The sequence below is a fragment of the Knufia obscura genome, assembly GCF_036327395.1.
Source record: "Knufia obscura strain CCFEE 5817 isolate CBS 148926 chromosome Unknown scaffold_15, whole genome shotgun sequence".
Taxonomy (NCBI): domain Eukaryota; kingdom Fungi; phylum Ascomycota; class Eurotiomycetes; order Chaetothyriales; family Trichomeriaceae; genus Knufia; species Knufia obscura.
This window is the reverse complement of record NW_027042701.1, coordinates 243571-263795: the sequence shown is the minus strand read 5'-3', so window position 1 is coordinate 263795 and position 20225 is coordinate 243571. Positions and strand designations below refer to the sequence as shown.

General features: G+C 50.5%; 11 protein-coding genes across 11 annotated transcripts; 6 read left to right on the top strand and 5 right to left on the bottom strand.

Moving 5' to 3' along the window:
* Window positions 1-921: 921 nt before the first annotated feature.
* Window positions 922-1767, bottom strand: PMZ80_009920 (uncharacterized protein; the record flags this gene model as incomplete). Its single annotated transcript, XM_064878313.1, has 1 exon — window positions 922-1767. The coding sequence occupies one exon, from the start codon at window positions 1765-1767 to the stop codon at window positions 922-924; it is 846 nt and encodes a 281-aa protein (XP_064725881.1).
* Window positions 1768-2389: 622 nt separating this feature from the next.
* On the bottom strand, window positions 2390-3391 carry PMZ80_009919 (uncharacterized protein; the record flags this gene model as incomplete). Its single annotated transcript, XM_064878312.1, has 1 exon — window positions 2390-3391. One exon carries the CDS (start codon window positions 3389-3391, stop codon window positions 2390-2392), a length of 1002 nt encoding a protein of 333 aa, XP_064725880.1.
* A 784-nt stretch (window positions 3392-4175) lies between these two features.
* PMZ80_009918 (uncharacterized protein) lies at window positions 4176-4874 on the top strand (the record flags this gene model as incomplete). The annotated part of the gene is made up of 1 exon (XM_064878311.1): window positions 4176-4874. One exon carries the CDS (start codon window positions 4176-4178, stop codon window positions 4872-4874), a length of 699 nt encoding a protein of 232 aa, XP_064725879.1.
* Window positions 4875-5385: 511 nt separating this feature from the next.
* On the bottom strand, window positions 5386-6727 carry VMA5 (Vacuolar ATP synthase subunit C; the record flags this gene model as incomplete). Its single annotated transcript, XM_064878310.1, has 4 exons — window positions 5386-5583; window positions 5648-6232; window positions 6280-6374; window positions 6427-6727. 4 exons carry the CDS (start codon window positions 6725-6727, stop codon window positions 5386-5388), a joined length of 1179 nt encoding a protein of 392 aa, XP_064725878.1.
* Window positions 6728-7233: 506 nt separating this feature from the next.
* PMZ80_009916 (uncharacterized protein) lies at window positions 7234-7923 on the bottom strand (the record flags this gene model as incomplete). Its single annotated transcript, XM_064878309.1, has 2 exons — window positions 7234-7266; window positions 7318-7923. The coding sequence occupies 2 exons, from the start codon at window positions 7921-7923 to the stop codon at window positions 7234-7236; spliced, it is 639 nt and encodes a 212-aa protein (XP_064725877.1).
* A 1522-nt stretch (window positions 7924-9445) lies between these two features.
* PMZ80_009915 (uncharacterized protein) lies at window positions 9446-11554 on the top strand (the record flags this gene model as incomplete). Its single annotated transcript, XM_064878308.1, has 2 exons — window positions 9446-9553; window positions 9602-11554. 2 exons carry the CDS (start codon window positions 9446-9448, stop codon window positions 11552-11554), a joined length of 2061 nt encoding a protein of 686 aa, XP_064725876.1.
* Window positions 11555-12279: 725 nt separating this feature from the next.
* PMZ80_009914 (uncharacterized protein) lies at window positions 12280-13589 on the top strand (the record flags this gene model as incomplete). Its single annotated transcript, XM_064878307.1, has 3 exons — window positions 12280-12975; window positions 13044-13186; window positions 13469-13589. 3 exons carry the CDS (start codon window positions 12280-12282, stop codon window positions 13587-13589), a joined length of 960 nt encoding a protein of 319 aa, XP_064725875.1.
* A 655-nt stretch (window positions 13590-14244) lies between these two features.
* Window positions 14245-15410, top strand: PMZ80_009913 (uncharacterized protein; the record flags this gene model as incomplete). Its single annotated transcript, XM_064878306.1, has 2 exons — window positions 14245-14715; window positions 14790-15410. 2 exons carry the CDS (start codon window positions 14245-14247, stop codon window positions 15408-15410), a joined length of 1092 nt encoding a protein of 363 aa, XP_064725874.1.
* On the top strand, window positions 15411-16844 carry PMZ80_009912 (uncharacterized protein; the record flags this gene model as incomplete). Its single annotated transcript, XM_064878305.1, has 1 exon — window positions 15411-16844. One exon carries the CDS (start codon window positions 15411-15413, stop codon window positions 16842-16844), a length of 1434 nt encoding a protein of 477 aa, XP_064725873.1.
* A 387-nt stretch (window positions 16845-17231) lies between these two features.
* PMZ80_009911 (uncharacterized protein) lies at window positions 17232-18200 on the top strand (the record flags this gene model as incomplete). Its single annotated transcript, XM_064878304.1, has 3 exons — window positions 17232-17363; window positions 17429-17813; window positions 17869-18200. 3 exons carry the CDS (start codon window positions 17232-17234, stop codon window positions 18198-18200), a joined length of 849 nt encoding a protein of 282 aa, XP_064725872.1.
* A 317-nt stretch (window positions 18201-18517) lies between these two features.
* On the bottom strand, window positions 18518-18994 carry PMZ80_009910 (uncharacterized protein; the record flags this gene model as incomplete). Its single annotated transcript, XM_064878303.1, has 1 exon — window positions 18518-18994. The coding sequence occupies one exon, from the start codon at window positions 18992-18994 to the stop codon at window positions 18518-18520; it is 477 nt and encodes a 158-aa protein (XP_064725871.1).
* Window positions 18995-20225: the final 1231 nt, after the last annotated feature.

The window sequence follows — 20225 nt, the reverse complement described above, 5'->3', positions numbered from 1 at the left end:
AATATCGACTTGCAGGTTATTTTAACGTCGCTTGCTGAGAACTTCAGTCTTCGACACTAGAGTGCGCATTCCAAGTCGCTCCTGGCTAAGTCCTGCGCGCACATTTTCACGTTTCCGGATGGCCAGGGAAGGAACTTGCTACCCATGTTTTGAGCAGCTCTTTCTACCTGCTTGCGTCTGTGTGCATCGAACATGGCTTTGATTTGGTCACCTTGCAGCTTCTGCGTAGGATCTGATTTTCTTCAGCGTCCATGATGTGGCAAATGTACCGCCAAGAAACTGCTGCTTGGACTCCTCACAGAAGGCGGCCATTGTCACATTGGGTATGTCGCTAGGATTTATCGTACGTCCTCTTCCCGTCTTTCGTGTATGAGCGATACCGATGCACTTAGAGGCGATGACTAAGAGAGGGTACACATATCCTTGCCGAAGATTGACAGCTGCTAGCTGCAGATGAATCCTTGATCTTCTCGTAGTCCTCCTTCACAAGTAGGTTACCATCATCTTCAGTTCGTCTGCAAATCCTCAATCATGTCTCATCCGTCACGTATATTCCAAATGCTCCTGCCAAGTTATGTGCATTCTTTTGCTCCTTCACACCTTTCTTGCGTGATTAAGTCTCTATCTTGAATGTGACAAATATGCAACTGTAGCTCGCAAGAAGTTATAGCGCTTAGGTTCGGAGACGTCAAGATCGAACGACGTTTCGAAGTAGGTCAGGTGTCAAGCGATGGGGCCATCTGCATTTTCCCGCTCCCGAGTGTTATCGTGATCATAATTGCTTGAAGGAAATCTCAAGCCCTCCAATGTTCCTCAAAGTTATCGAAACAGTGACCTCGGTTCTCTGTTTGTTCTTTGTCTGTCCTTCTGGTGTACCAGGTCCTTTGTCTCTTTGTTCGTCGTCTTGAGCGAGCGCAAGCATTACTCTTCTTCCGGGAAATATAGCTTCCAGGCTTCTGCGAAGGCCTCAAGTCGATCCTTTGAGATCACTCTTTTGACGTCTGCGAAGTCCTCTTTTACGACCTGATGGTCGTCTTCCCGTTCTACCTGCAGATCATCGATCATCTGATCGCTACCGTGTGCGAGGCACAACTGTTCGAATACGTCTTGGGCCAGCTGCATGGTATTCTCGTCCGCTGGTCGACCCTCGTGTTTAATACCAGATTGTGACGAGTACCGAACAGTTGTTTGATGAGTATGGTCCTTTTCTTCATCGTATATTGGGACCGTTATCTCGAGTTCGAAAGGCTTTTTGAAATAGATGAGGCGGACCAATCGCTGTGATTCCTCCACTTCAGCTTCACCACCACGAACCCAAGCAGCGCAACCGAGGTGCACAGTTCGTAGGTTGCCATAGCCAGTGACCTCGACCTGCGCTGGTGTAATTGTGGCGTGTAGCTCGTTGATGAAGGGTTGCGAAACGTCTTGTAAGACTGTGCTGTATTCCTCCATGTCGATACTCAAGTGTTGGATTCGCGAGGTCAGGGCTAAGGGCAGCGAGCGCTTTTCGAGCGCGGACAAACCCACTGTGATTGTCGAGCGATGCCAGAGCATGTCGGCGATCTCTTGTCGAATTGTTCGGTTGGCGTAGTGTATGGGGTGAGGGTAGTACTCGGCTGTGCGGTTGTCTGTCGAATTAAGCCTGAATACCTTGCGGCTCGGCTCGATCATGCTGGTGGTGAACTGTACTTCAAAAGTCAAAAAGTTGAGAAGATACTTCAAGATCATCATTCTCAACTCGGCAGGTATGTGCAGAGGTTCAGCCATATCGTCGGGACAGATTGTGTCGCAGGAAATCGTGGGTGTCAGTACTCAAGTCCTGGTCTAACGAGACGTGATGGTGATCAGGCTGCTTTGGTATCTTGAGATCAGCAAGGAGGTTTGGTACTTTCGTGTTGCGTAAGAAGTTGCGTTCTTGTATGATGGCGTCCAGGTTGGAGTGGCAGAAACTCGGCCCGTTGTTGCGGTTCAACAAAGTTATGCTAATACTGGCCAATAATGATCCCGCGAGCAGTCGAGCAGGTCGAGGACTCTGATTTAGCCAATGTGGCGGAGAAGACACGACTTCCAGCAACGTCAATCCCCACAACGCGTCTCCTGCACTGTTCCCATAGGGGCGGTCAATACCCGCTGTCCGTTGTGTCAACAATGGCTTTGGTATCATGTGACCAGCTCCGTTGGCAAGACACTCCCTTCCTGCTGTACACAACTGGGTATAGTGAACATAGACATGGACCAGGACAGATACTTCCCTTTGCCATGTTTGAGAACTGCCTCCAAACTCGCCATTAAGCCTCGACTGCAGCCAACCATTCCCCTCCACCCCCTACACCGTGGCGCTGGAGGGGTATAAATAGAATGGATATGTATATAACGTCAGGCCCATCATTTATGGATACAGGCCCTGATCAATTCTGTCGAACGTTATTCCCCAGGCCTTCTCGAACTCGTCCTTCCGTTCCACTGCAATAACTTGCTGTACTTTATCAAAGTCGTCACGGCTGAGGCTACTCACGGCTCCTCTGCGCATAGCCATCGTGGGACTGTGGTAGGTATGGTAGACTAACCACTCAAGCACGTCCCCGCCATTTGTGAAGCCAAGTGCATTTCGTGTGTCAGCTTCCCAGCGAGGTTTCGATGCCTGGCGGTGAGACCATTCCGAATCGTCAAACATGACACCTCGAGCCGTTACTCTTGCGAACAGAGTAAGTCGAGGATCGTACGTCGTTGCACCAGTACCCCGCGATGGTCCCGTGAGATTACGATAAGGAAAACGTGCCTCCACCGTGGCGGTAAGATTGAAGGTCTTTCGAAACCATAGTAGACGACAGATCAGGAGCATATATGGACCCCCAACATATCTGATACCCCTGCTGGACATTCGCGGCTGATATCTGAGGTCCAGATTCTTCAGCTGTGGAAGGCTCGGAACGCATATTGCACCTACCGGCGCAGTTTCCTTGCTGACCTTGTTGATCCATGGCAGTGAGATCTGTTTCGCAAAACTTTTGTGAAAAGACTGGAGATGCATCGAGAGATTCGTCAGCCTTGAGAAAACAACGTTTGTCACAGGGGGTGAAGCATTCCTCGGAACCCCGACCTTGAATGTGAACGTTGCTCGGTGGTAGAGGATGATGTTTGCTTCGTGGGCTATCTGCTTGTTCACATAGCAAAGTGGATGTGGCCAGAACCTGTCCAGATGCTCCTCCTCGGGAAGCGGTCGGAATGCCCTCGTACCTGACTGGTCCGACTTGATCTCGGTAATGAACAAGGTCTCATGGCTGAACAGATCTTCGTAGATCTGGTGACGAATCTCTGAAGGTAGTCGCAAGAACCCAGGAATGTGTTCGTCAGACGAGGAGACAAGATGCGACAGGACTGCTGAGTCCATATTTGTATGCAGTGGGAGCTAGTTTGCCGACATTTTGAGACAATACTTACCAGGCTTCCGCAATCATCATGACAATAGCTAGCGATGATGGGTCGCCATGACAAACAGTCGATTGCTTGCAAGAAAATGTTTTGCCCTGAAGCTGAAGTGAAGGAAAGAACCACAGGACAGATGAGTCAACCATTGGTCTCCGTGTCGCCATGAGGAAGCTCTGACGACCACATGCTCCGCTTCAACAGCCAGGTTGTCCGCATATATGTTTGTGCCTCGTTAGGGTGCTAGAAGCAATTGCAATTCTCAAACAATAAGCTAAGTGCACGTCTTGATGCCTGCAAGGATGATAACTTTACAGTGAGACCCTCAAAAGGTGTGGCCGCTCTGGACGCGCAAGCGGAGCACATTATCGGCATGCAACTCCTCCGGAAGCCTATTCCAACGCTGAGACGCCAAGCCCGAAGCGCTGGCAGCTATCGATCTTACGCCGATGTCTAGCACTGTCGCTTACAATCACCCTAGTATTCTACACAGATTCGAGATCCCTTCCGGTACTTTAGATCTATCCTCTAGATCTCCTCCTCGTGGTCCGACTATCCGTACTCATATCAGCAAAGCAAGCACGCCGAAAGACTCATCTCAAGGCCACCCATATGTTCTCCACCCCATAGAACCAAGCACGCCAATCACCTCATCTCATCGCCATCCATTTGATTTCCATCCATCTGGCTAACGTCCCTGAATCACCCCGCTTAAGCGCCAGTCCTTCCAATATCCCGTGCTCATACCGATGCCCAAATCCAAATCCAAGAAACAAAAAACCCACCACCATCATCAGCATCAATCCACCACCAACGCCAACGGCGCTTTATCGCACGAAGAAATCTGGGATGACTCCGCGCTCGTGCGCTCCTGGAACGACGCGGTAGCGGAGTATGAGTATTACCATTCTATTCATGCGCGAGGGGAGGATGTAGATGAGGTTCTGCGGCGGGCTGAGGGTGATGAGGAGACTGCTCGTGAGGCGTTAAGGGGGTTAGCGGAAAATGTGACTGGGGGTGGAGTAGCGCGGCAGGGCATGGGGAGAGCTGTAAATGTGAACGGGCACGATGCTGTGGGTGGTGGTGAACGGGACGATGAGTCAGCAGATGAAGGTGAGATTGAGGATGATAGGGACGACGGCGATGTCATTGGGATGACCGGGACCGCGCCCGCCATGATGGCAGATGCAGCAGCGATGCCGCCGTCGCCATTACCACCGTTAAACACACAGCAACCACGACAACGGGACGACATAAACAGCACTGCGCCGGCACCAACTTCAGCTCCAACAAAACCGCAAGGAGCCACAGCTCCTCCAGACAGCGCAGACCAAACGCTAGAGAACATCAAAATGGCGTATTACTGGGCGGGATATTACTCCGGACTCTATGATGGACAGCAGCAGGCACAGGCGCAGGGTCAAGGTCAGGCTGGAGCAAGGGGATGAGGAAAGCACAGCAAAACAGTCTATCAACTATCAGATGCATGGACGATGAATCCGCAACGCGACGGCAACGGCGATGGGAGGTGCAAGGTCATGAAGATGTGCAGTAACCAAGGTCAAATGTCGGTACCCTAGCAGACGCCACTACATTTTACGGAGAAGCCGGTATAGCATCAGAGTCTCGGCTGCAATATCAACACAGACGGGAAATTTTATGCTCAAGAGGTTCTTGTGCTCTGCGCATGTCCCAGGAAGGGCAACGGTAAGCCGCTATTAGCAAGTGAGATCGACTGCATGTTTGTGCAAGCATCATTGAAGAGAGCGTGTAGGTGCGAGACAGCACGTACTGGCCCAGGTAGGTACTCCATGGAGAATTTTACCGTTGCGGCCAATCTGCTTGCTGGCAAATATTGCTATGAGCATGCGTCAAATGCTGCATGCAATATCTAGGGATAGCGACAACGCCGGCTACCAATGGAGTTTCAGAGATATGAGACACCTCTACTTGTGGCGCTCATTCCAGCTCAATATCATAATAAACGTAAGCGCAATAATCTGCTGCATCGCCTGCACCACCCATCATGTCGTTTTGCGACATGCCTTGATCTTTACTTATTCTGCCCTTCTTGTCTCTGCCGAATGCATTACCTGCCAGATAGCCAAACTCGGCGTCTAGACCTTGTTTGGCACGGTCTGCTTTTTTCGTGTCGGACTGTCAAGCGTTAGCAATTGAGCGTGCACATTCGGACGAGACTGCGGGTGAATTCTCGGCTTACCTTGATCATTGCTGTAGCATAGTCCGGCGGTAGACCATACCGCAGCACACTCTCGACAAAACACCTCAACACAATCACATGCACCAAGCACATCACACCCTCTGACCACCCAGTCCTGCCTAACCGTAGAGTCTCGCCCCATACCCTCTTCTCTTCAGCTTCGGTCTTCTTCATCTCTTTCTGCTCCTCTTCTCTTCCACCCTCCTTGAACTTAAAGTCTCGCGGTATCCACTTGCTTTCTCTACACTTGTGCACGAACTCGGACGCATGTTTCTGAAACACGGTGACAGCAAACAAATTGAACTCGTCGTCTTTCTGGATGAAGTATGCACTTCTCGGTACGACCATTTGCGAGACTGTCTCGTAGGTCTTGTAGAAGTCTTTGACGGAGGAATTGGGAACGGCGACGAGGTGGGTCTCTAGGTGTTCCGAGTCGGAGATCAACATGTCCGGGCTGACTATGCTGACGAGGGATTTGGTGGAGAGATTGCCAGTCTGTTTGCGTTGGAGGTTTTGAGATTGAGTGCGGAGTGTGTTGTATTGGTTGTATTTGGTGCGGACGTCTGAGTCTATGCTGTTGGCCTCCTACACCCTCGTTAGCCGTGGTCACTTAGGAAAGGAGGTGTATGAACCTTCTGTAGTAGATCCATGAGCTCTGCTATTGGCTTATCTGCTCTATACTTCACTTTGTTCCAGCTGAAAGTCCTGAGATACTGTTCTAACGGTTCTGCCGCTGGTCAGCTTCCTGCCTCAACTTTCGTAGGTTGTCGGCAGCGTACTGTCGTTGACGTTCTTGTGCATAACGATCTTTGCCTCGTCACCGTCGAGCACGTTCTTCAAAGTGTCTCCCACCTTGGAGACCACACCTTTACATAGCCCTTCTATCCTTCCGAGCTCTTCAGACTGCTGTATCAGGGCGTCGAGTGTACCGACCTTGAAATCTGGAATGTTGAACTGAGAGGCAAGTCCATTTTCCGACTTGACTGCCCTCTGAATGGCGCCTATAGCATCATCTTTGTGTCCGGAGGGCGTGATTGAAGAGGGCAACGCAACGAACAGGTATTTGGCATTGTCTGGCATGCTGGGCCAGCGCCAGCAGATTTGGAAAGCTTGAAGAGAAGGTGTTGTGGGGAACGAGGTGAGGACGTGGGAGACGAGGTAGGGAGTTGCTAGATGTCGGAAATTGAGTCGTGTGTTGCTGGTATAAAGCGGCAGTGAAGCTATGGAATGAGTCGTTCCTGCTCTATCAGATGCGCATCAAGTTGCATCACTCGTGTACATGCCTGAGGCATCAAAACTCGCTCGCCGCAAGGTAGTCAGGCATCTATGCCTGGATACAGCTGTCAGAACGTTTTTGTTGGAAAGGATCTCTGATGCAGTGTGGCAGGAGAAGAGAACAAAGCAGCTGGGTATGATAGACATTGTTGTATTGGTACATTGTGAAATTGCTCGCTCTCACACGCGGCAGGCAACTCCCCTTCTTATTCCCAGGGGGAACCTTCTAAATCCGCCCTTGTTCAAGAACACCAATCTATGATAATATACTAACTTGCAACTAGAAATCGAGAGTACTGGCACCACTCCATCTATGTCGCCTGTCTGTACAAGCTCTTCAATATCTGCCAAATATGTCAGCTGTGCCTTGATGTAGCAAGTTCTAAGCTTCTTACCTTTGCATGTTTCGGCTCGATGAACAGCGCATCTGCACTAACCAGCGGTTCAGGATGCTGTATCTGCCCATCGGCGCCAATGTCCACCTCCTCCAGCGGGGCAATGTACCCCTGCGACCATGCTTTGCGCCCTTCCACCTTCGTTGTATCTGCCACCAAGACTAAGAACTGACTCGCCATGGTCGGCTTCTTGTACGCAATATTCAATTGCGCCGTCACGCCAACCTTGTTCGGCAAAGCAGGAAACGCGCACCTGGCCAGCCCCTCGTCCAGCATTGTAGCTAGAAAGCCACCGTGAACTATTCCCGGATGCCCGCTAACATGCGTGCCAACGTAGAGGATACACACCATGCTCTTTCCCTCCTTGTGATTGAAGTAATAAGGCGGAACAGGTATCATATTGGGCCCTGACAAAGTGCCGGCCGTCAAATTATGCTGTGCTACCTCATGCGGTATCTTCAGATGTGGTCTTGATTCTCTGAACTCTGGATTCGCGCGTAGAGCCTGTGCCAGCTTGGAGTTCTTGATGTGATCGTCCAGCTCTTTTGTCCATTGGTCCGGCGCCTCGTACTTGAGCGTGTCTTCGTCCGTCGGCATGGAACCCATGACGAGGGAGGTGAGGAAGGGAGGTGCTGTGCTGAGAGCGAAGTAGCCGCCTATGAGGAATGAACCTAAGCTTAGTATTACAGTTGTGACTATGCGTCGCGTGCGTCCTCGGGGCCGGTCTTGGACAACGACTGTAGAGTAAGGTTTCCTGGTATTGGCCTTCTGTGTCCGGGGGAAGTGGTACTGTTGTCTTGATCGTGCAGCAGTGTTTATATGTGTAGTAAAAGCTCGCGAAGTGCGTAAGCCGGTGTTTTGTACGCTTTTAGGCCTCAGAACGCGGCTTGCGACAGGACTTCTCAACGAGGCCACGAAAAGTGAAGCCATGTTTATTTGTACCGAGTAGACTAGGGACTGTCAGGTACAGTCCCAATCCCCAACGGTCGGCCACGCCGCTCGCACCACTCGGAAATAGAAACAATCAAGATCTCCAGTGCCGAATGAACGAATGACGAAGCTGAACTTTATCCTGGGGTGGAATAGCCGCACAGATTGATGCACCGATGGGTCAGCTTAGCAGCATTAATCTTCGAAAAAATAATGCAAAATAATATGTCACAACAGATGTCATCCTGCGCGAATCTTCACTTACCGAGGCAGGGAGGACTAATTTCCGCTTAAGGCAGTAAGGCTGACACCGAAGATTCGCTCTGCCGCAATAGTGCTTGGCGGCAGGTGCGGTAGAGTACGAAGTACGACCAAATTCTTGCTTTCAATCCGTCAACCCTTTAGGAGTTCTTGAGTGTTTACGAGAGTTTCAGCATCGTTGACATCGTACGCAACAACAACGATATGGCAACAGCGGCCTTGCCCATCAACATTTGACCTTCCAGACAAGAAGTCTATGGTCCCGTCCACTTCCATCGGATATTTCGTTTGAGACTCTGCATTTGCGTCTGAGAAAGATTGTTGCTACTCTCCTACAATGTTTGCCGTTCCAATGACGATGACTTCCAAGTAGCGAGCGCTGTGACGAGATCGTGCGCAGTCGAGGAACGCCTGACCGATGAAGTGACGAACTTCAGCTATCAGCGTTTGTACTATGGTGCTCAGGCCCGTCATCGGGAGCGCACCGCGGAGCTGAGCACTTCAGGCTTGCTCTTACGATGGACCTGACGAAGGTGACGAGCCGGCTGATCTGAAGTCCTCGCTTGCTCTTATCACTTCCCACCCTTCTTACATGTGTCGCGCCTTCCAAATCCGGAACAAGCTAGCGGTCGATCATGCAGAAGCCTACCACTATCTATGGTCGAATCCTTCGAACATGCTCTAACTGGCTAGGAATGTACGTCCAGAAACTCATTTGCAAACGCTCATGGCTACAATGGCCCGTCAGACGCAAACCAGGCGTGCTTACTAGGGTCTTATCGTCGGGGCCCGAGGCAGGAAGCGATAAGCTTGCATACATGTAGCAGTATGTCTGAGTTATAACAATGGCTTTCCGCCTGTCTTTGCTGTTGGCTCTCGCCTATAGCTTATACGTGACCGAAGACAAAACAAGTACCCTGAAAGCTTCTAGGTCAACATGGCCGGATCTGATGCGACAGTGCTTTCGCAAGGCGTCGGCTATGGCGTCGTTGTTGGCATCGGGTTCTTTTTCTCTGTTGTCATGATTGGGATATCTATGCTTCAGGTACTTGGACCCAACCAAATTCCCTATTCCACACTGATCGTTCGATAGAACAAGTACACGGCATATTCCACGAAGACATCCGAAGAGTTCAACACCGCCAGCAGAGCAGTCAAACCTGGCCTGATCGCGGCTGGCATAGTTTCAGCATGGACCTGGGCAGCTACACTTCTCCAAAGCTCGACGGTTGCCTACACCTACGGCGTCGCAGGCCCCTTTTGGTACGCTGCAGGAGCCACTGTTCAGATATTGGCCTTCTCCGTTCTGGCATGTAAGACCAAAATGAACGCCACCAAGTGCCACACTTACCTCGAAATCATCTATGTTCGCTATGGAGCTCTGGCACATGTTGTATTCATCTTCTTCGCCCTCGTCACGAATATCTTGGTTGGAAGTCAATTGTTGCTTGGAGGCAGCGCAGTCCTGACAGCACTTACAGGCATGAACGTCTTTGCGGCAATATTCCTCATTCCTACGGGTGTCGCGGCGTACGTGCTTCTGGGTGGACTCCGAGCGACATTCTTGTGTGACTTCTCACATACATTCATCCTCATGATCATCATCCTCTTTTTCATGTTCCACACCTACGCGGAGGGTAGCCTCATTGGATCTCCCTCCCAAATGTATGAGCTGCTCAAACAAGCGGCCATCAAGCGGCCTGTACCTGGCAATACTGATGGCTCGTACGTCACCATGAAATCGAATGGAGCCTTGATCTTTGGTGTGATACAATTATGCTCAGGTAGCGGCACGGTGTTCCTGGATCAAGCATACTGGCAGCGCGCTATTGCTTCGCGCCCAGACACTGCTGTACGAGCTTACATCCTTGGAGGTCTTGCATGGTTCGCCATTCCTTTCGGCTTCGCGACCACGCTTGGGCTAGCAGCAGTGGCACTGACTGATAGTCCGAGCTTTCCAACGTACCCCGAAGTTCCAACTTCAGCAGACATTTCCGCTGGCCTGGCTTCAGCGTATGCGGCCAGCGCCCTCCTCGACAAGTCCGGAGCAGCCGCTTTACTGATCACTTTGTTCATGGCGGTAACATCATGCGCTAGTGCCGAGTTGATAGCCACGTCTTCGATCCTCACTTTCGACATCTTCAAGACATACATCCGACCCGCCGCGTCTCCTTCTACAATCATGCTGATGGCTCACATCAATGTTTGCGTCTTCGCGCTTGTCATGGCAGTTTTTGCGATCATCTGGCATGTTGTGGGCATTGATCTAGGATGGTTGTTCTTGGTGATGGGACTGCTCATTGGAGGCGCCGTATTTCCAGTCGCATTTTCGATCTGCTGGAAGAAGCAAACTCGAGCTGGTGCCGTCTCAGGGGCTCTGGTAGGGCTTGTCGCAGGACTGTCAGCGTGGCTTGCTGAAGCAAAAGTTTACTATGGAGAGATCACCCTCGAGAGCACTGGTGGTAACTACCCTACACTGGCTGGCAACCTGGCTGCCATCATGACGGGTCTCATTGTGACCACGGTTGTGTCACTGTGCAAACCTGACGACTTTGACTGGGAGATCACAAGGGCCATCAATTCGAACACGGAGGCATCTATCCAAAAATCACAATCTGTGCCGCCCAGAGACTCGAGCGAGCCAACGACTGCTGTTGCCTCACCTGCTGACTCTGACGAGGAGAAGCAACAGCCAAAGAGTACACCTTTGACAGCGAACGGGCCCGTTGCGCGCCCAGATATCGAAGGTCAAAGTTCAACGAGTACTGTCATCACAGCTCCAGCCCTACGGTCCGCATACAAGCTTGCCCTGCTTGCTTCCGTCATCCTTCCCTTCATTATGGACTTTTTGATACCGATACCAATGTTTCTTTCACACTATGTGTTCAGCAAAGGATTCTTTACTGCCTGGATCGTAATCAGCTTCATATGGGTCTTCAGCAGCGCTTTTGTAAGCTGTCTACTACCCATCTGGGAGTCTCGACTGGTTCTTGCAACTTTGTTGAAGCGGGCATGGAGAGATTTGACCCACAGTCGGCAACGTTAGAAGACTGAACGGGTCGTTCGACGGTCCAAGCTCGAAAGGGCAATCTGCGCGACCATTGCTCATTGCCTAGTTGTATGAAAATGGCATACAACGTTCTCTTTGCTTATGAGTTATGTGTCATTCTGTCTTACCTCGAGCTCTTGGCGACAGCATCGATTTCTGGGGTGTAGATTGGCCACACCAACATCCGTGCTTATCATGCGCTAGTGGACGTCATTTTCCACCGGACTACAATCGTCTTTGGTGCGTGAATCCCGACAGACCTTCAACCGGGCCGTACCTGACGCGTCGAGAGGCAGGCTCTTCCTTCCTTCTACCTCCTTCTTGTATGAGAACATAATCAACTTTCATTACACATCAACGATGCACTCGCCGAGGACCCCGGATCTAATGGATCGTTCGAGCAAATTCACGTCTTCAATGTGCATCCGGCGAACTCCCTGTCGAACTCGCCGTTTTCGGCTTCTCCCAAAATCGAATAATGAAGATGCAACTGTCGGGCAACCATCTGTGCATTACTTCTTTGTATCAAAGGTGGCCGCTTTGTATGTGCATAGTTGAACTGCCATCAAAGACTGATGGACAAGCTGATCGGTAAATGTCCAACATTGTCGCGACAAGCACTTTACTGGGCCGATTTTGAAGCTAACGTCGTCCTGTCGGTCGCGCTGTGTATACGCTTAACCTGATCTCGAGAACTCAACCTTGGATCCTTGATCGCGGAAATGCCACCAAGAAGGAGAGGCGCTCGTCCAGTGCAACAAGCTCAGAGAGACCCTACCCGCGACACAAGAGCCCATAATGTCAACCAAGTGCCCGGCCCAAATCCTGGGCCTCATCACCCACCAGCTGCTGCTCTAGACTTTCCAGCTAATGCCAATGCGTTGGCTGCGACTGCATTGGCGGCTACTGGAATCATCACGAGTACCATTGCATTTACCGGTGGACAGCAAGCGCAAGTACAAGCTCAGGCTCAGCAGCCTCCGATCATCAGCCCTCAAGCAATCAGATTCATTGCAAATGCCGCCGCTGGGCATCAAGGTCTTGCAGATGCGCTCAATACCTTCGCATCCTTGAACAATAGAGCTGTGGCTGCCGCCTACATCAATAACTCTGCTGCGACCAACGGTGTAGTCGACCGTAGCCTCCGCCATTTCGGCTTCCTCAATAATGTTGCTGCTCATTTTCAGCAGGCTGCTAACCCCAATGACCCTCGATCAGTACAACTGCGAGCAGCAGCTTTTCTACTTGGACCTGCTAGCGGCGAAGCAGGTGCGCGCTTTGCATCACTGTTCAAGCGAGAGGAGTGGTTTCGTCTCAAAGCACTCAATCGCCAAGCCGGTAATGCGCCGTGGCCGAATTGGGATCCATTTCGAGATGCTGTCAATCTTGCCTACCCAGCTCCTGGTCATTATTTGCAGGTAAGTGCACGCTCCGTTGATCGTTCACCTATACTGGATATCCTCAGTATCTCGACTAATGCCTATAGGTCAAATGTGGGAACATGTTCAGATCGGCTATACAGTACACACAGACTCCGAATCATCTGGTGAATCCTCCTTCTGAATTGGACTGGGAATGGGAATTCGATGACAACAATCCCAGGGTCGGCACATTTTGTACAAGGGACGAGTCCGACCTAATTGACAACAACGATGGCATACAATTCTATCGCTGCGAAGGCTTACGCCATTGGCTCCGAGTCTCGGACCGCGGCCGTGATTGGGCCTGCAATTCGTGTGCCGACTTCAACCACAGCATGGTCGAAAGTGAATTGCAGGCTATGGCAGATGGCAGGATCTGGCCATGGTGCAGCCCCTGCTCGGCGGCGTTCTTCGCTAGCAACCAGTGGCACCGCTGTCGATGCAGAACTTACATCCCTAATGCAAAGTCGCACTTGTGCTTGGAATGTAGTGATGATATCTGGGAAAGATACTTCGACGAAATTACAGAGGAGGCTGAGCGATTGATTCCTGCTCGTACCGGCTTTCCACAACCTATCATTGGAAGAGCAAATGGGAAGCGCATCGCGTAAGTGGATCCTTGTCAGCAGACGTTAATGCGCCAACCTTTCATCCATCTTCGTCTTACCACTCGCACAGAGATGTTCGCTAACGACTCATAGGCTTCGACAACCGCAGAACGACAGGCATTGTTGTCAGTGCACGAGGAACTATCACGGGATCGAAATCTCCCATGGCATCACATATCCGAACAAGGTGCAAGACAATGCCAACGGCCATCCAACGATCTACCGTCAGTGTTTGTACTGCCATGGTCATATCTCTCGGACTTTACTGGGGCAGATGCTTTGCAAGACGAACAGCTGCTGATGCATCCATGGTAATGCCGAGAAGAGATTGGCTCAGATGGCAGAATTTCTAAGATCTTTCTTGAGACCCATACAATATTTCGAGCCTGCACAGTCTACGGAGAGACATGGGTCAACTTGCTTTCATGCAAACTCTGTACACAATGACGAGCCCGCGGCAGTGTAACACAACGAGCGCACAAGCTTCACGCCGTATTCTTGCACAGCTGTTACAAAGAAGGCCTTTCCAGAAAGCGCCAGATGTCCATAGCGGTCAAGAGAGCAAGCGAATGCCAGGCTTGTGCTGCTTCAAAACCTCTTAGCCCCTACATGGTAGCTCAAGAGCCCTCATTCATTGCAGGGTATCTGCCATTTCAACATGGCGCTTCCAGAGCACCTCCTACGTACATATCGACGCTACAAAGCTGAGGAAGAGGATATGCTCCAGTGGATTGCTGAAGAAGCTCGGAAACGCAATATCAGAATTAGTTCGAAGCTAAAAGGACGAGCTAGGACGATAGCTCGTCGTGAAGGTCTTTCCAAGCTCGCAATTTTCGACGTACTACCGCCAGTTGCTGCACTCGCAGCAAGCCCACAACCACCATCGATGCCGATGAGAATCGCAGAGAAGCTCGCTACCGTTCTAGAACTGCGCAAGAAATGTGTAGCTTGGTACAGAAGCAACACACCTCAAGATGACCAGCTCACACGCGATGCTAATGCGAGGCATCAACATTGTGTGATCGTTTTGCAAGAAGCTGCCCTCTTGCTGCAGACTGAGGCCAAAGTTACTCTCAAAACACGTAACCAGGACCACAAGACACAAAAATCGTCGCAGGATGTCAAAAATGTATTCAACAGGTTCCACGCTTTGAACATCGATCATACGGACAGTGCCATTGAAAACGAGCGACCTGACAGCAGTTTACCGCTAGCAACATCACTCTGCCTCCAGACGACACACCGATGAACAATCAGCTTAGGAAGGAGGAGCGTATACACGCAGAATTCTCTTTCGCTATGTTCTGTTTGCACGAAGATATACAGCAGATCGAAGAATTCCTCTTCCTTGAATTTGTCCGGTATCGCCTGGACCAGGCAAATTCATTTGAGCTACCATTCCTGATTCAAATGGCGATAGACATGGTCATGAAGGCTGAGAGTGGCATATATGCAACATGCGAGGACGCTGATGCTTGCAAAGTCGCCTATGCTCATACCATCAACGCTGCTCGAGAAGACCAGCCTCACAATTCACCACTGTTTCGCATGCGCAAGATTGTGGCAGGATTGGTCGCTCAGATGGAAAGCGTTCCCCCGAACGACAACCCACCTTACGTCGACGATGTGCAAATAGTCTGCCCACCCCGATACCTCTCTATGAGCACAAAAGAGCAGTTTGCAGCCGAGCAAGAATATCTACTAAATCTTCTCGTTTCAATGAGGCCTAAGGACGATTTGTCGACTCCCTTCCCTCGAGACCTCTTGACTTTGGCAATATACTGGCTGCGCATCCGGGATCCTGACCTTGCACCGTTCCGATAGATGCCTGTCGCCATAGCATTCGCTGTCCGGTTGCATTTTCTGCTCTCCCTGGTCGGGAACAATCAAGCCTCTCTTGCTTTCAACCGTGCGTCAAACGTATTCTCGGAATTTGAAGCTCTGTATAATCAGCGGGAAGACTATTATAGGACTACGAAGCATCAGTCTGCGAGCATTCTTGTAAGCTATTCCGTTAGCAAGGCCTTTCGCGAGGACAGACAAAACCGCCTCCGGAAGTGTCTCCAAGCCACGAAACAACCACTACGAAACGCTCTCCGCGGCAATCCTGTGTTGTGGTGCCTCAGCGATGTCCTTGTCCGGTTCAACTACGCGTACGAAAGCGTTCGTATAATCGAGAAGGGCGTCGTTGTTCGAATGCTAGCCCATTTCGCAAACCTTCTTCGCGAAGAAGCACTGTCCTTGCCACTGTGGCCTGACCTCGACTTCTTGACGACGACCTTGGGTTCGAAGTTCATCTACCAGGATGATCGTCCTGCCCTCAGCGACAACCACAGAGAAGCCTTTGTGAGAAGAATATCTTATGCGCTGGGCTTACATGGAAGGAGGACTGTCATGACCATGGCCCGAACGCTGCGCAAGGATAACAATGCCGTTACTACGGGAGTCCACCTCGCTCGTCGCCTCACCCCTTCCTCGACACCTTTGCTTCACATGCTAAGCGGTCGACTTAGCCAGGACATGTTAGGCATCACAGATTATCACTTCGGCATCGAGGAGACAGAGCTCGTCGCTACTGCAACCTTGGTTCAAAGACTGCACACTGGCAAAATACATCCAGTAAATTTGGTCTTCGACAAATCAAGCAACCAGTTCAAAATCAACAACAGAGCCGACCTGTGCAAGCTGTGTGACAGGAGCCCAACCTTGCAGCCGGCGGAATTACTCGCGGTGGTCAAGAAGGGGTTACAAGACGAGTTCGCATTTCTGCGTTTTGACTACCTGAAGTTCGAGCGCTCATGCAGCGACCTTGTAGAGCTCTTGTTCGATGAGCTCTGGGATCTCAAGCTGCCAATCTTCGGATTGCTCGAAGACGCAGACCTCAAGACTACATACGACAAGATGCTGGCATTGATCATGGATGTCCTATGGTGCTTCGATGGAGAACATCAAAGAATTGAGATCTGCGGAACATACAAGACCAAGATCGACAAAGCGAGGAATGTTTTCGGCAAGTGGCTGGTCGAGAATGGGAACATCGGTCTTAGAGACCAGGGAAAGCACGAGTATGGCCACCTCTCGTCGTTAGATGGAGACATCCTGAAGGTTGTGGAGGATATTGTTGCTCGTCGAGGTTTGTTAGATGATGTGTTTGCAACAGAGCAGTTACGAGGTATGGAATCTGTCAGAGTCACAGCTTCTTTGGAAAGCGTCATACGGGACGCATGGGTCAAGCACAAGAAGGAGAGGAGGGCATGATGCGTCTATCATAGTCCTTAATCAGTGTTATAGAGTCATTCAAGGCGTGGAGAGCATGCATGCATGGAAATTGGAGATGGTCTATCATTTGAAGTGCGCTTGACCTCTTTCACTAGCGATAGAGAAAGAAGTAATCCACTTGTCTTCACAGCGGTCTCTTCTCGACGATCTTCATGTCCGAGACCAACAAATAGAGCAGGGAGTGCTCTCGAACGACACTGCCCTACAAACAGCATCCGCTGAAGCATTAAAACAACGCTAGAGCAAGAATGGAAAGGTTGCCGAAATTCTCAGTTGCCCAAAAATCCTCCTTCACATGACACTTTCTCTTGACAACAGCTACGATACATCCTGCTTGCCGCTCGGATTTACCGTTGACAGGTCAAAATGGCGTCAGCAGACCGTATCACAACAGAGCTCGAAGCTCAAGCCATCGCACAATTCGACAGTCTCAACCAAAAAGGTGAATTATTCTACGAGCCCACCGAAGAAACCACAGTCGAGCAAGAACCCTTCGATGTACGTCCACATCCACCCGCCCACCTCTGCCCCAGCAAGACCTGATCCTCGCATTCCTTCCGCAGGTCCACTTCCGCATCAGCACCATAAACCAAACGAAACCCTTCAACCCCAACGACAAATCCCGCAAACCCGGCTTCCTCGACGACGACCCAGAATTCACACTCTGCCAAGTGCAGCCCAACCACAAACTCATCTTGAACAAGTACTGCTGGGTGCGACCGCAGATGATCCTGCATACAAGGGACTTCCAGGCTCAGACGGAGTTGTTGACGCTGGATGACTTCGAGGCGTCGAGTGATGTGTTGAGACGCCTTGGGGAGCGGTATATGGTTATTTTCAATGGGGGGCCGGATGCGGGGAGTAGTGTTGCGCATAAGCATTTGCAGGTGTTTTTGAGGCCGGGGTGGGGGAGTGTTGCGGATGGAATTGTGGGTGGTGGTTGCGAGGGTATGTTTGTTTGTTGTGTTGGTGTGAAGGGTGGATTACTGATTGACTGGTGTAGTTAGGTTGCCTTTTGAGCATAGGTTAGCCAGGGCGCCGCAGGGTTTGCAAGCGGATGGATTGTTCGGTATGTATAAGGACATGTGCAGGGAGTTGTCTATCTCCTCTGGCGATGCACATAATCTGTTACTGGTCAAGGAATGGATGATGGTTGTTCCGCGGTCTACAGGGAGTATCCAGGGTGAGATACCCGATGCGCCGTTACAGGGAGGTGGTAATGCGCTTATCGGCATGCTGTGGCTCAAGTCGTATGACCAACTCGAGAATTGGAAGAGGTACGGGCCGATGAATGTTTTAACGGATTTTGGTAGACGTGCATCTATATCGAAATGAGGCGTATATCTAGACAAGAGCTGGGCATGATGCACATGGTTTGGGTGCATGGAGACTGTAACAGCACGTGCGCCTGGGCGGTAGAACGCGGTCACTGAAAATGGATCACCGAGAGGAAGAATGTATCAAAACAAATGGTAAATTGTGCTATTGAAAATCACGGACCTGTGATAGAAAGAGACACTGACCAGCAGTCTCCCATGATCGCATCGCTCGACTCTATAAACATCCACCTGAACTCCGAAACTCCTTTAGGTCCGAACGCCAAAAGAAAAATTCACCTACCTTCATCCTCTAACCCCCCATCAACAAGTCGTTTACCAGAATGATCCTCCCGCAAAATCCGCCTGCCGAACCCAGACAGATGGCGCAGGATTACCGTACACTCTACCTCGGTGGTCGGGCTTGTATTGCAAGGAATAGGGAGCACCGGGTCCAGCTTTAGCTGCCGTTGCTTGCCAGTATGCGGGCTCGTCAGGGTCAAACCGAGGACCGGTGTTGGTTGACTTGGACTCTGGCTTTGGTTGTGGCTTCTCTGGGGTCTTGGTCTCTGGAGCGGCCTTGGGCTTGGACTCTTTTGCAGGTTGCTTGGACTCTTTTGCAGGTTGCGTGGACTCAACGGGAGCCTTTGGCTGAGCTTGATATTGAGGTTGGTTGCTCGTTGATTTGGCCCATAGAGTCCTGGACTGAGGTTGGGCAGCAGGGGCGGGTCTAGCCCAAGGAGTCCTGGATTGAGACTGAGTGGCCGTGTTGGACCTCCTCCAAGGAGTGCTAGATTGGGATCCGTTGCTCATGTTGGATTTGGTAGTCTCAGTTGTTTGTCGATTAGACATGTATGGTAGTGGTTTGGTTGGTTGGTTTGGTTTTGTTGGGTTGTGTTGGTTAGGATCGTTGGTTAGTTTTGTCAAGTTAGATGACGAAGAATGTATTGTTAAGATGGTAAGTCTTTTTGGAAGCAGCAGAATCAGGACTTATATACTATACCGCCTCCTTTGTTCGGTGAAGTGCATTGTGGTGATATGACTTTGTGTTGGAAGATCTCGTTGCGCAGTGAACTTGCAGTTCTTTGAAGCACGACAACGGGCATTGTGCAGGCTCACGAATGGTGAAACTTGTGGGAACGGCACTCGGTCACGTATGATACTGCTGACACAAACGAGGAGATGTTGCCAATGTCAGGCTTTAGATCGCAAACCATCAGCGACATCGAGTTCGCACATGACTGACGAGGTCGGCCACCGATTCGGTGATTGTTGGTCAATCCTAAGAGGGCTGGCCTGAATCGCAAGAGTCCTACCAGTGAGTGTCTAGCCTTAGGGCCACGATGGTGGAGCTTCATTTCGTACGGCGAGTATTACGGTCTTCAGGGCATATCGTCTCGAGATCCAGAGAGCTGCGTATACCATACGAACTTGCTGATATGTTGGACTGTGCACTCTTTCTATATCTCAATCGGGAAGAAAGGAGCTGGGGTGAACGGGATTACTCCGACTTCAGGAGCTCTGCTTATCGTTTCTGTAAGCGGTAAGGCTGGCTATTACGGGTGATCGTTATGACAGCTTGGTCGGAAATTATTCTTCAGACTTTTGTGGAGGAACGGCTTCTCACGCAATATGCCTGCTACAGAGGTAGCTGATTACTATAAGGATGGTACTAGCTGCTAGCTGACTCCTAGCAGTATCTTTACTTATAGAGCTCTCGAATTTAAAGCGTAGAAAGCGACTCTCTTACCGTAATAGGCTGCATAGCGAACTTCAGAATTTCTATAGTAGATAAGGCTGACGAAGAAAGGCTGAGTGAAAGCCTAAGGCAGACTAAACTTCTAGGGTCGAACACTAAAGATTAAGCTTATTACAGGCGTAAAAGCCTAATTTTCCAGGGGCGAGCCCTAGAACTTTGGTGACTACAAGGCTATAAAACTTTTCAGCCTTATCCGAATCTCTATTTTAGAATCAGCTAAAAGACCCCTCAACTAGGTATCGTTCACCACGCCACTAAAACTACGTATAGTTAAGTCTACTAACT